General features: G+C 41.1%; 2 protein-coding genes across 3 annotated transcripts in view; one reads left to right on the top strand and one right to left on the bottom strand.

Annotated features, from left to right (window-relative positions):
- Positions 1-7,609, top strand: part of cfap43 (cilia and flagella associated protein 43) — a 41,457-nt gene extending 33,848 nt beyond the window's left edge. The window contains exons 32-37 of the mRNA XM_080449572.1: positions 73-185; positions 1,305-1,467; positions 4,502-4,666; positions 5,748-5,828; positions 6,546-6,699; positions 7,045-7,609. Of these exons, the coding sequence (XP_080305698.1) occupies positions 73-185; positions 1,305-1,467; positions 4,502-4,666; positions 5,748-5,828; positions 6,546-6,699; positions 7,045-7,220 (852 nt within the window). The 3' untranslated portion in view covers positions 7,221-7,609. The remainder of the gene's footprint in view (positions 1-72; positions 186-1,304; positions 1,468-4,501; positions 4,667-5,747; positions 5,829-6,545; positions 6,700-7,044) is intronic.
- A 179-nt stretch (positions 7,610-7,788) lies between these two features.
- On the bottom strand, positions 7,789-12,719 carry sfr1 (SWI5-dependent homologous recombination repair protein 1). 2 transcript variants are annotated; one of them, XM_080449873.1, is made up of 3 exons: positions 12,465-12,719; positions 10,342-10,758; positions 7,789-9,134 (listed from the first exon to the last, which is right to left on the bottom strand). In XM_080449873.1, exons 1-3 carry the CDS (start codon positions 12,549-12,551, stop codon positions 8,946-8,948), a joined length of 693 nt encoding a protein of 230 aa, XP_080305999.1. In that variant the 5' UTR covers positions 12,552-12,719; the 3' UTR covers positions 7,789-8,945. The 2 variants fall into 2 exon arrangements, with proteins under 2 accessions (XP_080305999.1, XP_080306000.1); XM_080449874.1 differs by lacking the exon at positions 12,465-12,719 and adding an exon at positions 11,585-11,667.
- Between the last annotated feature and the right edge of the window lie 3,071 nt (positions 12,720-15,790).

Below are 15,790 nucleotides of genomic sequence, written 5' to 3' on the forward strand. Positions count from 1 at the left end.
CAACTTAAATGCCTCGATTTTCCAAACCCTGATAGAAGTACATTTTTCTGTGTGTGTGTGTTTCCTTAATAGGTCAAAATGAAGGCTTTGACCCTTGTTGAGATGCAGGCTTTCCTACAGAGGAGGATTGATGACGATGACGGCGCCAAACAGCAAATTAAGATGCTAACTGACGAGCTTAATGGGTATGAATGTGTTCAGTTAAATGCTCCTGTAAATCAACCATAACAAGTGGTTTTAAAGCTATATTAATTATTTACCAGCTGGGGGAAAAACACAGATTTACATACTGTAGAAGTTCTTGATTTAAATTCCATCTTGAGTATGCAAGTATTTGATATTATGATATAAAATCCTTTGGACTACACGTCATTAGATACAGGATTTCATTGCTGTCAGGCAGAAACCTCATATCTCCATATTTCAACTTTTCATGTTTTTTTGTAAATTAAGGCCTAACTTATACTGTTGCACAAAAGTAGCAAAAGATTTTAGGTATTTTTTTGAAAGATTTTGAAAATGAAAGTAAAAGTGATTAAGTGTGTCTGACTGTCTGTGGGTTTTATGAATATTGATCCAATGGAAAAACAAGAGCTTGTGACTAAATAATAACTACAATGGCTCCATTGGAACACAGGTCATTTTTTTCCATTTCCTGAAAAGTAACCATTGGGACATACAAGGTTTCCACCCGACAGCAACGATATTGCTCGAAAAAAAACGTTCCTTGAGTGAACGACCTTTAGTGCACCGACTCATCCTACAGTAGCTCATTAAAGGAACAGACCGCATCCTTAACATAAACACCTCTTAAGACTAAGCAGCGTTTCTGGGCACCAGGATACGTTTATACAGTAGAGTATATGACGCCTCCTTACATGGTGATGCGTGTTTATCAAAACATGGATCACAATACGTTATATGGAGCGAATTGCCACTGGCTCTGACTCACACCAGACTGACTATGCAGTGTGTCGGGCAGCCTAGCTATGTTCAGCACGTATCTGATTCAGGACAGGGCATTACTGCTAGGTGACACACATCATGACGAAGCCAATACCTCTAACATAATGTCATTCGAGATAGTAAAGACTGTTTATAGTTGGTCGTACAAAAACAGTCAATCCACAAGCTCACAACGCATCAGCTCTGCGGCGTGTTGATCGGCAACGAGCTTGCATCTGTAGATCAGCTATTTTTGGTGTGTGACATTCGACAGAGCATGAATGGGAGCATACCTACAGTAGGTTCCCACCCTATGTTCCCTCAACACTGCAGTGTTTTCCCTTCCTTCGCCTCTTCAGGCTTCGTGAGGAGAAGATCCGCTTCCTGCTGGACATCATGGTTCATCTGCTGATGAAGCAGGGCCAGGTGGAGGTCCCAGCCACTGGAGACATCATTACACACTACTCTGACACCGTGCTCCAACACAGGAGCGTAGTGGAAGACCTCAACGGAAAAGTCAGGGTCAGCATCAAGCACTTTCTACATACTCTTAACCAGTGGTGGAAAAAGTACTCACATGTTTTACTTAAGTAAAAGTAGCAATACCACAATATTAAAATACTCTGTTACAAGTAAAAGGCCTGTGTTCAAAATGTTACTTAAGTAAAAGTACAGAAGTATTTGCATCAAAATGTACTTAAAGTACCAAAAGTAAAAGTCTAAGCTCACAACGCGTCGCATCGCTCACAACGCGTCGCATTGCGTCGCAACGCGTCGCATCGCGACGCGTTGTGAGCTTGTAGATTGCCTATTTTCAAATAGCCTAGGTATAACATAGGGCTAAAGTGGTTAATGTTTTGTTTCATAATAATAATTTCTGCAAAGTAACTAGTAACTAAAGTTTTCAAATAATTGTAGTGGAGTAAAAGTACAATATTTGCCTTTGAGATGTAGTGGAGTAGAAGTAAAAGTGTTGAAAATTGGGAATACTCCAGCAAAGTAGAAAATACCTCAAACTGTACTTAAGTGCAGTACTTGAGCAAATGTACTTAGTTACTTTACACCACTGCTCTTAACCAGTGGTTCTCAAACTTTTAATTTCAAGAACCCCGATATACACTGTAAAAACTTTGAATAGTTAAGTTCATTTAACTCAGGAAGTGTACAAATGTTTGTGCACATTTGTACGTACACATGTTGTACACTCTGAGTTACAGATCTGGGTCTGTACACTCTCAGAGTTACAGACCCATTTGGTTCCTAACAATCAATAATTTAGCTGGGGACCCCCTGGAACCCCTTCAAATGACCCCTGAGGGTCTTCTGACCCCACTTTGAGAACCAGCGCTCTTAACCACTTGAACCCTAGAATCCCTATTCCGGTTGGAACATTTGCAAAAGAGTCAATCAACAAGCTCACAACGCGCCACAACAATCGCAACCCATTTTGAGCTTGTAGATCTGCTATATTCAGCGGAGAGATTTGATGTGGAGAGAAAAAAAGAGCGGATCAAGTACAGAGCCGATCCCGGTCAACTAAGTATTAGTATACTAAGTATAGAAGTGTCATAAAAGGCGAACATTCGGCGAAAACGCTTTACAATCTCACAACTAGGGATGTCCGATATTATCGGCCGATATTAGCATAAAAATGTAATATCGGAAAATATCGGTAACAGTTTTTGAAAAGGAAAAAACATATATTTTTTAATAAGTTACAGGAGTTATTACTGTATGGTGTGTGTGTGATATGAAATGTGCGTTTACCATAATCACAGTAATCCTTAATCATATTCAATCATATTCAAGGGCTTTTGCAGAGAAATGAGACAGACTACAGTCACTTTCAAATTAGAGCACTGCAGAGGGCAGGTGTGTCTGTGAACAGCTGACACTCGTTGACGCTCGTTAATGTTATAGGCATCAAAGCAATTATGCTTCTGCACTGTCAAATAGGCCAACATCTAATCTAAGGGTTAGTGGGACTCATTTTAATTGACCACCAGTGAGTCCCGGGACTCACTTTATTGAAAACCTAACAACATCACTGTATTATATTACATTTATTAGATATTATATTGATATTACAGCAATTGTATTTAATTAGATATGTGATGTTGTTACCTGACAATTAGTTGACTTTTGGTGGAAAAGCCCCCAGATATCGGTTGATATCGGTATTGGAAATTAGGAGTTGGACAATATCAGTATATCAGATATCGGTAAAAAAGTTAATACATTCCTACTCACAACGCGTCACAACATTGCGACGCATTGTGAGCTCGTAGATCTGCAATTTTTGTTATTTGATGTGTATTACAGTATATACTATGGTAAATTGTATTAGGGTTCAAGGGGTTAACACATGACATGAGCGTATATGGGCAAGGCTTTGGGAAGTCAAGGACGCACAATAGCCTGATGATAGTTCTATACACAAAGAAGCTGGTGTCAAGTCACACCATTAACTGCAAATGTATACAGTACAATGCAATGTAACACTGAGGTATGAGTAAAAAGCCAACTGTGCCACCTAGGAAATAGTTCTAAGATCAGTGAAACCACAAAGGGCACATGTTTAAACAATGTAACTCTCCGTAAGGTTTGTTGTACGTTTAATGATAAGCCAGAGGCGTGGCATCAAGTACAAATATGTAGGCTTTATTTTCAATCACCATTAGAATGCGTGTTTGTATACGAGCTCCATAATTATGAGTCAGCAGTCACTATGGTGCTTAACAATACATAATCCTAACCAAACATAAACCGTACTGAACCAAACATAATCCCCATGAGTAGAATGGAAAATAACAAACCAGACCAGGGTGGAGACTCACCATCGTGGGGAGCCTAGAGGGAATCCCCGCGAACCGTGGCACACACACACACGCACGAACGAACGCACGCACGCACAAACGCACGCACTCGCGCACACTCGCACACACATACACGCACACTAAATGAGAGGGTGGTTACCACGGCCCTCGGCGAGGAGAGCCACCACCACCGGGCTGGGTCCCCCAACACTGGTACTAATAATAGGAGTGGGTGGAGAATATGGGCAGAGGTGGCATAGAAGAGAGGTAGACGATGGCCATCCTGCTATACTAGGAATAGACCAGTGATTCCAAACCTGTGGGCCGTGAAGATATTGCATGTGGGCCCTCAAATAATTGGCTACACACTAAGATTTTATTAATTTTATTGATAATATAATATTTACTTGACTTACTATGAGCTTGTAGATCTGCAATTTGTTTTAAAATCTTGAACATTTTTGCAAATCTTTGAATATATATATTTTAAAGTGAACATTTGTAACTCAAATCTTTGCTTCTGGGGGTCCCTGGCTGGAACAAAATATTTTGATATGGGGGTCGGTGGCCAAATACATATCATTTTGGGGGTCCTTGGCATGAAAACGTTTGAGAACCACTGATATAGAAACACAAGTTTTTCAGACATTTGTAGATGCGTTCCCGGATTGAATGGGTTAATAGGGCCCACCAGTAGCTCTTTCAGTGAAATATGATCATGTCATGTCCTCTGCCTGCAGACGCTGGGCGAGCAGAAGATAGCCACCATGGTGCGGTGCAAGGACTTCCGTAAGGGCATCATCCAACAGGAGTGGGATCATCAGAGGATGAGGATGCACATTGAGGACCTCAACACCAAGGCCAAGGACATTCAGATGCTGCGGCTCGACGAAGAGCTGCAGGAGGTGACAGTTTCTCTAACTTTTTCATTTCAAGGACCCCCAGTTTGATATGCATTAGATTAGAACACGGACCCCCAGTTGATAATGTATGTTTTTTTTTTCTCTCTCTTATCTCTGGGACCCCAATCTACACTGTAAAATCCTCAGTGGTAATTTAACTCCCATAAGGGTCCATTTTGTTCCATTTGTACACTCCACTGTTGGAGGTAAAGACCCATAAGGGTCCATTTTGGTTCCTAACTATCAATCATTTAGCTGGGTACACCCTCAAGGGGTCCTGGGCGTCCCCGTGCCCCACTTTGAGAACCACTGGTATATCGTTTCCCATCAAATCATGAAAGAAACGACTGCTCACCCCCGGTTTGAAGCCTGGCTGAGGTGCTGGAGCCTAGAAATACTAGTAAACTGAAAACCTGCGCTGTGCACAAGTTGTTTTAAACTGACAAGATAAGAGCAGCACTAAGACGTGCAGCATTTGCACAGATCTGAGTATCGAGGTCCCGAACAATGAGAAAAACTTAGATATCATCTGTTGTGATTTCATTTCATGGTTAACTTAGTGTTTCAAGGGGTCACATTTTATAGTCAGCTGAGGAACAAGAATTGAAATGCGGTTTTGGGCGGTCCAAAAAGTAATGACCAGCTGTGGGATTCTACCAATAACTGAGATAAAATATGACTGCTATAATCACCAGTCTCTCTCTCTCTCTCTCTCTCTCTCTCTCTCTCTCTCTCTCTCGCTCTCTCTCAAAAAACAATCTATCTTATGTGGCAGAATGTAAGATGATATGTTCATAGCACATAACCACACCAGGCCTGAATTACAAAGCCTGTTGTAAATTACAACAGGCTGGGATTCATGCACTCTGAAAGACCTAGCTCAGGTAACCTGAAATCATATATTAACTTAGCTTGCTGCTTTACATAAAGGCCCTGCTTTCCTGATGCCTTCTATTCTGTACGGAAAATGTCCTAGGACCTAAATTGTCAGTTGTTTTTTTAATAACCGACAGTAAATTAACTCAGGAGGAAATCTGTGCAGTTGCTGAAAAACTAACAAAGATTCCTCTTCATTTTCTTCCAGTATCTGACTGAGACAGATCATCATAATCGCATGTCCAAGCAAGTTTCCACATTGGAGAAAAGGATAGCCTTACAGGAACAGGTAACAGCACATCAAAATGTAATCGCTCCTCAATGAAATGCATCATTGTCTTTAATAACTTGTTCTCCATGTGAGATTTATACCAAAACACAGTAATAATAACTATAATCACTCGGTTGGGTCTTGTTAGCAGACTTGTCTACTACAAAGTGGAGGCAAGCTGTTCTACTCTCATTACTCCGCTGTTCCAATTAAACATTATAATGTTCGACCTGAATAGCTATGCTGTCACAGGCCCACGATAATACTGAGACATTATTGTAACATACCTATTTTTTATAATAAATGTATGTCCATATTCTGTAAATAAATGTTAATTTCTTTTATTTTTTATAAATAAATCTAGATTAGTAGTTACTAGTTACTTTGCAGATATAAATGATTGCATTATAAAACATACATTAACCACTTCAGCCCTATTTTATACCTAGGCTATTTGAAAATAGCAGATCTACAAGCTCACAACGCATCGCGATGCGACACGTTGTGAGCTTGTAGATCTGCTATTTTCAAACATTTTAGTACTTTTACTTTTGGTACTTTAAGTACATTTTGATACCAATACTTGTGTACTTTTACCCAAGTAAATTTTGAATTCCGGACTTTAACTTGCAACAGAGTACTTCTACATTTTAGTATTGACACTTTTACTTAAGTAAAACATTTGAGTACTTTATCCACCACTGGTGTGTGTATAATGTTCTTCTGCTTTTACAGACACACCTAAAGAACGTGGAACATCACAAGAAAACTATCAATCAGCTCAACCGCCAGGCTGCGTTGAAAGCCGAGAAGAATGACATTTTAGACCAGCAATTAGCTGACGTGCAAGTGACTGTGGCCGAGAGGCGACACATCTATGAGGCAATCGGTAATCTCACAGTAGCATTGCTCTAATATTAAAACATGCATCACAAACTGTATTTGTTTTTTTTGTTTTTCTTGGCAACTTTACATTGAGTATCTCTCTTAATTGGTATGGTAGGAAAATAATAAGTAACCATCGCAATTAAATAACGCAATCAAAAGCTAAATTAATTAATTGTAGAAATCCTCCCCCTTGATCATCGCATGACTCATCATGAATGACTGTGGTTTTGTTTGTCATTGGTGTTTAGCAGTGGTGGAAAGTAACTAAGTACATGTACTCAAGTAAAAAAAAAAACTTCAGTATTTACAAATTTCTATACTGTACTTCTTCCATTGGTGTTTATAGCTATGGAGGACAAGCAGTCAGTGAACACAGAGGCACGCTACCAGGACATCGTCCAGAGGAAGAGGCTGGTGGAGATCACCACGGCCCAGGCAGAGGAGCTGGCTCTGCTCAGGGCAGAGGTAGAGCGCCTGAGGATGAGGTCCTTCCCCGCCCTCGATAATCTCAAGCATAACTAATCAATCTATTTAACCCATTAAAACCGGGAAAGCATCTTTCATTTTAGATGTATAGTATATATATTATATATATAGCAACGTTTTTCAGAAAACTCATAGAATTTAGAACAGTGGTTCTCGTGCCGCGCTGTAAGCTTGTATATCTGCTATTTTTGAAAAATCTTTCAAAGGGGTCATAATTTTGATTTTTTTTTAACAACAAATCTTCTTCTGGGGGTCCCTGGCAAAAACATTTTTCAGATGGGGGGTGCGTCCGCGGCACAAAAAAGTTTGAGAACCACTGATTTAGAAGGCATTTGTAGAATCGGCCACAGGTCTTAATGTGTTAAACAAACTGTAATTGAAATCATGTATCATTGTGTCTGATACATTTCTTGTATCTGATGTAACGGTACATTGTTTCCCTCTTATAGTAGTTTCCCCCCCACCCCTTTTTCTCCTGTCATAACCAAAGAACCACAAGTGGAAATGAGCTATCAAAATGTCTTGTGTCTATCCTTTTGAACATTGTGTGCAGCCGTCTTCATTTGTACATGCAATTTCATCAATAAACATTTCAATCAATCTCTCAGGAAAACAATAAATGTTTATTAACTTTTCTCTGTACAGCAAAAATAACAAACGTCAATATGAAATGTACCGTTTGAACTGAGAATAAATAAAGATAGCAGCAAAACAAAATTAAACAATTGTTGTATACAACTGGAACCAAACACATTTACATTGTTGTATACAACTGGAACCAAACACGTTTACATTGTTGTATACAACTGGAACCAAACACGTTTGCATAACAAATAATCTGTGTAAAACAATGAAGATCCTAGAAGGTCCTAGAGATGGTATAATCTGATCCACTGGTTCTCAACATTGGGTCCGGGGACCACCAGGGTTCCAAATGGACCGTTACGGGTCTGTAACCCGTATAAGAGGAGATGGCAGAGACGTTCAGCTCCTCTAGTTTTTTCTGTTAATGACGTCTCCTCTTCCAGATCCTGACTGAATGAGATCAGTCAATGCATGGCTCCAGAAATTCAGTCCCTGCTACTTTCTTTCCTGTCAGTGGGTCAACCAACCACCCTTCCTACTTTGTACACTATATCTCAGATCAGTTCGTGCTTCACATGTAGATGTTTCGACCTGGGCTCAGGCAGGTGCCTTGAGAAGAACATCATCTCCAACCGTGCACTGTTTAAGTCTTTCCTCTTGTTTGAAGTACTTGAGCAAGAAAGGGTCCAGGAGAACTGGGGGAACCTTGAAATTCTATATGGTTCCACATATAGAAAGCCCATTCATTCAGACCGTAGAGATTGCCAGAAATATTTATATTAATTATTTTAAGCCTGTAACCAAGCCATCCAGGCTCCTGGTGAATCATGATGACCATAAACATTTGATTCCGTGTCAATCAATATTTGAAAACCGCAAAAAAAAGAGAGCAAAGTTACAACTTGTAACTTGCTTAAAATCATTAACATTAATATTTTCAGATATCTCTATGGGCTGAATGAATGGGCTTTCCATCTCTGGAACCAGAGCCGGTAAACAAAATGGCCACCACTGCGACTGTATGCTCTATACCGGAATCTTCAGTGCTCATTTAACTCTGACAGGTCCGTTTGGTTCCATTCTTACACTCTCAGAGTTACAGACCCGCCAAGGGTCCATTTGGACCGGCTGGTGGTCCCCCGGACCAAAACGTTGAGAGAACCAGTGGTCTATATCTCAGGTAGTGAAGTCCTCTTCTGCGCGGTCAAAGTGCAGCATGGCGTCCTCTAGGCCGAACATATCGATGAGCTGAGAGAGGCTGGCCTTCCGCCCGTCCACAGGGAGGCCGGCCTGCAGCTCGTACAGCGCGGCCTGAGCACACGCCCGCCACTTGTCGATCAGGATTTGGAGCTGTGTCAGGTCGTTCTAGAAAGAGCGAGAGAGAAATTAGGGAATTAGAAAGGGATGCAAAATATTCATAGCATGCAAGTAGTTAGTGGTTCCCAACCTTTTTTTCTTTGGTTTCCCCCGCCTTTCTTACATCGGACATGTCAACCACTTAAGTCCTAAGTACTTCTTCTCGTACGACGAATAGCGAAAATAGCAGATGTACAAGCTTGCAGATCTGCTATTTTTTTTTTTCTTTCAAAATTTTTATCCCACGATTTTGTAACCCTATTTTTTACACCCAGTGCCAATTGTCTATGTAATCCTGGGCACTACCTTCCCTCTGCCAACCTAGGGAGGCCAGGGCCGAGCTCATGCCTCCTTCAATGCATGAGAGCCAACTGACCTTCTTGTCACCTGACAGGGGAGAGTTTCCCTGGTTGGACGTAGCGCGTGGAAGGAACACGTTATTCCAACCAGTTCCCTTCCCCTCCATCAGGCGCCCCGGCTGGCCAGGGGGAGGCAGTATAGTGACCAGGATTACTGCATGTTTTTGTGAGGGTACCTACCCTAGGAGACACGGGGAGAACATGCAAACTCCACACAGAAAGGCCCTTTCGCCAACCCCACCTAGGGTATGGGCACTGATGACGCGGAGGAGAGAACACACCCCCAGCGCCCACAGCGTCCCCTGCGGGAATCGAACCCAGGACCTTCTAGCTGTGAGGTGACAGCACTACCGACTGTGCCACCGTGCCCCCTTCTCTGCTATTTTTTAAACGAAAAAATAGAGACTTTTTTTGGGACTTTTTTTTTTAACTATTTGACACATAATGAGTGGTAATGACCGGAAAATGCTAGTTAAGATTTTGTGCAACATGTTTAGAATAGTTTGGACTACCTCCAAAGCAATCTGGGAACCCATTCGGTTAAAAAAACAAGTTTTTCTTCCCCCTTTGATTTTGCCTCGGGGGGCACCACCTCCTTTTTTGTGTTGAAGCAGGAACTCGGTTTGGCTCCTCCCCTTTCTTAGTCCACTTCCTCCCGGGTGCTTCTGTGTTTATTCCTACTAACAACCGGGCAGTGGTGCTGACTGATTCTGCTGTTGGCTACTGAATCTGTGATCCCCCCTCCGTGAACTTTGGCGTCCCGCCAAGGGGGCCCCAAACCCCAGCTTGGGAGCACCACTGTATACACAACAACAAAGAAAACATAGTCTTTTGGCAGATTCCGTGTTTGTTCATACCTTGCCTCTGTACATCTGTACCATCTTCAGCCTTCGTAGAGTCTCTGTCTTGTCTTTGATGTCCAGTTTGAGTTGGTCTCGTAGCTGTAGCACGTCTGCTGATGGAGGACGAGGAGGACAAGGCTGCATTGTTTCAGGGATGATAAGAGCAGCAGCAGCAGCAGCACGAACTCTCACAGTCGTTGACCTCACCACGTCGTTTCTGTTCAAGTCAACATCCTGCCTGTCTCTTCTGGAAGAGTTAAAGCCCGTGGTCGTCGTCTCGTTGGTTTGTGTTGGAACATGCTGTCTATCCTCCTCCTCCTCCTCCTCGTCGACACAAAGGCGTTTGGCCACAGAGGCCATGGTGGGAGAGGTGAAGGATCGCCTTGATCTCTTCAGTCTCTGCCTCAGCGAAGCACTCATCTGTTGTTTAGGCTGTGAGGAAAGACAAACTGGAATAAGTGTCTGGGGCCTCAGTGTATACTGTTAAATCAGTGTTTCTCAAACTTTTTCAAGTCAACTAAGGACCCCTAAGTTGATGTATTTGGTCACGGACCCCTATCTGAAAATGTTTTGTGCCAGGGGCCATCCAGAAGAAAAGATGTATGTAATAAAAATAATAATAATAATAATTATAATTATATATATATATATATATATATATATATATATATATATATATATATATATATATATATATATTTATTTATTTTTCCCAAAAATCTTTTATATCTCTTCAAATATTTTCAAAAATAGCAGATGTACAAGCTTGTAGGTCTGCTATTTTTGAATAGCCAACATATAAATGGATAAAGTAAGTGGTTAAGATGATTGTGATGCCATGTTAACAAATTTTGCCGGGGACCCCCTGGAACCCCCCCAAGGACCCCGCACCCACTTTGAGAACTAATGTCTATAAGTAGTATTGTTAAAATTATCCATTTCTATGTCTACAACACAGTGCTTCTGCAGGTGGGGTCTGGGAACCCCCAGCTTAACAACTTTAACTATGTACATCAGCTTTTTGAAAATATCTACAAGCTCCATGAACTTCTAGATCTTGCTATTTTCCAAAAATCTCGAAAAAGATGTGAACATTTTGGAATATGTTTTGAAACATTGTAACAACACAAATCTTGTATGGGTGGTCCCCAGGCCAGCTGGTAGAACATATTTTCACATGAGGGTCGCAGCCAAATACATTAATCTAGGGGTCCTTGACATGAAAAACGTTGTTTTGGTAGACTTTGAATTAACTAACCTTATCACTGAGGGTTTTACTACTTCAGAGGCATGCAGTAAAAATAACTGAGGGGAAAGTGATTGAAGATGCAAGCTGAACCAAAACAACCTACCCAGTGGTGTAAAGTAAGTAACTAAGTACAATTGAGGTATTTTTTACTTTACTGGAGTATTTCAAGTTTTTAGTACTTATACTTCTACTCCACTACATCTCAGAGGCAAATATCATACTTTTACTCCACTACAATTATATGAAAACTTTAGTTACTAGTTACTTTGTAATTTTGATTATTATCACAAAAGACAGAACCACTTCAGGCCTACGTACATTTTGTCCTTTTTAAAATAGCCGATCTAAAAGCTTACAATTGTAGATCTGCTATTTTCAAAAGATTTGTATACATTTGAAAACTTGTGAAATGGGTACATTCTGCATAATGAGTACTTTTACTTTTGGTTGTTTAAGTACATTTTGATGCCAATACTTTTGTACTTTTACTCAAGTACATTTTTAATTTGACTCGTTAGGGCACGGTCACACCAAAATATTCTGTCCCAATAACCAGTGACCCACCTGTCACTCACTTTAAGGACCCTCCCTGTAGCCACCTTCGACTCACACGATTGGACAGAGAGTGGAAATCAGCATCGGTCTCTTGCGTTTATCCGCTACAGTTCAAATAAACGCAAGGTGTGCGCGACAAGCAGAAAGATGCCCAAGACCATGAATCCACGCATTTGCATTGAGAAAGCATAGGCAGATTCTGCCCCAGAGCTGAGGTAAAATAAAAGTGCGGTGTGACCGTGCCCTTACAGAGTATTTCTACATTGCAGTATTGATATTTTTACTTCAGTAAAAGTATCAGTAAAAATTTAAGTACGTTTTTTCCACCACTGACCTTGTCTTTGAATTCAGTAGGACTAGACTGAGACTCCCCTGGAGGTGAACAACACCCTTCTCTTAATGTGGATGTAGGAGTCTCCATTTATCAACATTTACAGCACTGCTTGGATAACTAGACTGTAGTGTTTGTGACTCCTGACAAAGTACAAAACAGCCTCGACAAATTGATTAAAGTTTGGGTTACTAAGAGTTTTCTAGTGGTTATAAATGACTCTTAAAACTCTTCTGTAACTCGCAGTTTGACAGCTACTCCCGCGGAGAACAATTCTCTTCCGTGTTTTGAACCTCCAAGCACAATGATTGGCTCGAAACAGAACACCTCCAGTGGTGCACTATGGGAAGTGTAGTTCATATTGGCTAAATGGTACTTCAGAGTCCTGTTGCCATTTACACTTTTATGTTTGTACCAGTGGTGGAAATTAACCAAGCACATTACTCAAGTAACCTACTGCAGATCGGGTATTTTAGCTATTTTTCAAAATGTGTGAAAAATCCTACAAATAAAAAAATCTATAATTTTTCTTTTTCATCTATCAACATACCTGAAATAAGGTAGGCTGTTAAAAAACTTTTGGGTATAGAGTTTGCCATGAGAAATTAGTGTGCACAAAGAACTGATACAGTACAGTACATTTAAAAAATAATTCATAACTTTTTGTATAGTTGTTATTGCATTGTTGGATAAAGATTTAGACAAAACAAATATTCAGGTATATATATATATAGCCTATATACGGTATATATATAGCCTACATATGATAGTCAAAATAGCAGATCTACAAGCTCACAACGCGTCACATCACAACGCGTTGTGAGCTTGTAGAGCTGCTATTTTTGAAAGATTTTGACAAATTTGGAAAACCTTTGAAAAACAACTTGTGAAATGGGAAATTCTGCATAATAAGTACTTACTTTTGGTACTTTAAGTATTATTTTGATGCCAATACTTTTGTACTTTACTAAAGTAGTATGTTGAATACAGGACTTTTACCAACCGAGCATTTCTACATTGTGGTTTTGCTACTTTTACACTTCAGTAAAAAATCTCAGGAGGCTACTTCTTCCACTACTGTTCATATGGTTATGTTTGGTCTAAACGCCATGGTTACTGTTGCTAGGGTCGGGTTAGTTCAGGCTCTCTTCTCAAAAAAGCTGATTCACCCCATCAAAGGGATTTATGGTTAATCGTAGAGACGTGTCACTTCACATGATGTCTGTACGGATTTATGTGTGTGTATTCTTTTTTTTCTGTTGCCTCAAGGAGAAAGGTGTGAGTTGAAATGTTATCCTGCAGAGACTTGAACATCAGAAGTTGGTTGTCTGACATTACTAACCCGAGGGCATGCATGGGGATTTTAACATTTTATATCGTTGCTTGTCGGGCAGAAACCTCTTATCTCCATATTCTAACTTTTTGTGTTTTTTCATAAATTAATGCCTTACAAAAGTAGCAGGTATACCAGCTTTAAACGCGGCGGGAAAGCGACACATTTTGAGCTTGTAGATCTGCTACTTTTGATGCTTTTGAATTTGAATCCTGAAACAGTTTTGGACATATGAGGTTTCCACCGGACAGAGACGATATAAAGGAGTCCCACAAGGCTTAGGGTTGAAGATAATTACTACTCTCATCTGAGTGAGTCAGACAGGTTTTTTTCTCTCTTTCGTTTTTCCTCTTAAGAATTTAAGAACAGTGAGCATTAGATGTGTCACACTTTTACTTTCTCTGCTGTTACTATTTTTGTATATGCCTACTCAGAATAATTTATGCTTTTATTTCCATTTATATTTTGTAGCTTTATTCCATTGTTGTTGTTTGTTTGTTTGTTTTCGCTCATTCAACTGCTTTCAGTAATTAAATGTGGTTATTGTTATTTTTAAGTTATTTTAACCACTAAAACCCCATGTGGTTGAGCGGAGTCCCTCAGGGCTCTATGTCAGTGTATTTTCTGTTATTGTGGGGAAAGCTTTCGCTGAAAATAACCGATCGATTGTGTGAGCTTGTCGATCTGCTATTTTCTGCGAAAGCTTTCCCCACAATACGGATGCTGGGGTTTTTAAGTGGTTAAAGTGAGCAAGTAGATCTCATTGGAATTCATGTCCGTGTGTACATGTGCAACACAAACTAGTACTTGTGCGTGTATGTGCTTCAAATATCTTTATGCACATTGATTTTTATGTAAAGTTGCACGTATGTTGTAAATGTGGGAGACAACAGCAGAGGGATCTTGGCATTGAAGGTCGTTTTCATGTATTTTTTGTTACATTAGGATTTGCTTTGAGACCATTTATATCATCACTGAAATACTTTGTCCTTTGGGCAACGAATTGCATATATTTGAATTTATTTTGATATGGATATACAGGTTACAAAGGGCCTTGGAAGATGAAGGGGAAATCCCCAAAAAGCCCTCAAGGGGCTCACACAGGGATTTCAAATTGTGCACCCTGCATGTCTCATCAACACCCCCCCCCCCTCCCCCCTCCTCGCCCCATCACTCACTTGTACAGAAACCACACATGCACACAAACACATGCACTGAGCACAGCGCACACACTAAACACAGTGTTAACCTTCATAGGGCATGTATACGTGATACAGTAGATCGATAACCTCTCTTGTCAAGTACCATTATTCCCATCCCCAAACAGCAGAAGGTGACCAGTCTCAATGACTGGCGCCCCATAGCCCTCACTCCTATTGCCAGTAAATGCTTTGAGGACCTGGTCAAAGCACTAATGTGTCCGATGCTCCCACCTACCCTGGACCCCCTGCAGTTTGCCTATCGCTCCAACAGGAGTACGGAGGACGCCATAACACACGTCCTCCATACTGCCCTCTCCCACCTGGAGGGGAAGAACACCTATGTGAGAATGCTCTTCGTTGATTACAGCTCGGCGTTCAACACCATTGAACCTAGTTTCCAACTAGGCTCGTCAGTAAGCTCCGGGATCTGGGCCTGCATACAGCTCTATGTGACTGGATCCTGGACTTTCTGACGGGCCGTCCCCAGGTGGTGAGAGTGGGCGACTGCACCTCCTCTCCATTGACTCTCAGCACAGGAGCACCTCAGGGCTGTGTCCTCGGTCCACTCCTGTACTCCCTCTACACCCACGACTGTGTGGCCTCACACCCCTCAAACACCATTGTGAAGTTTGCAGATGACACGGTGGTGGTGGGGCTGATCACCGGAGATGATGAGACGGCGTACAGAGAGGAAGTGTCCAACCTGGAGCAGTGGTGTGGAGAGAATCACCTCCTGATGAATGTCTCCAAGACCAAGGAGGTCATTGTGGATTATAGGCGGGGAAGGGACCCAC

The sequence above is a fragment of the Gymnoscopelus braueri genome (genome assembly GCF_963280865.1).
Source record: "Gymnoscopelus braueri genome assembly, chromosome: 14".
NCBI lineage: Eukaryota > Metazoa > Chordata > Actinopteri > Myctophiformes > Myctophidae > Gymnoscopelus > Gymnoscopelus braueri.

Excerpts from the sequence above, each read along its gene's own strand:
- sfr1 (XM_080449873.1), bottom strand. The coding sequence starts at position 12,551 with ATGGAGACTCCTACATCCACATTAAGAGAAGGGTGTTGTTCACCTCCA. Across the intron at positions 10,759-12,464 it reads CTACTGAATTCAAAGACAAG|CCTAAACAACAGATGAGTGC; the intron begins GTCAGTGGTGGA and ends CTTTCCTCACAG. Across the intron at positions 9,135-10,341 it reads TACAGATGTACAGAGGCAAG|AACGACCTGACACAGCTCCA; the intron begins GTATGAACAAAC and ends CGCTCTTTCTAG.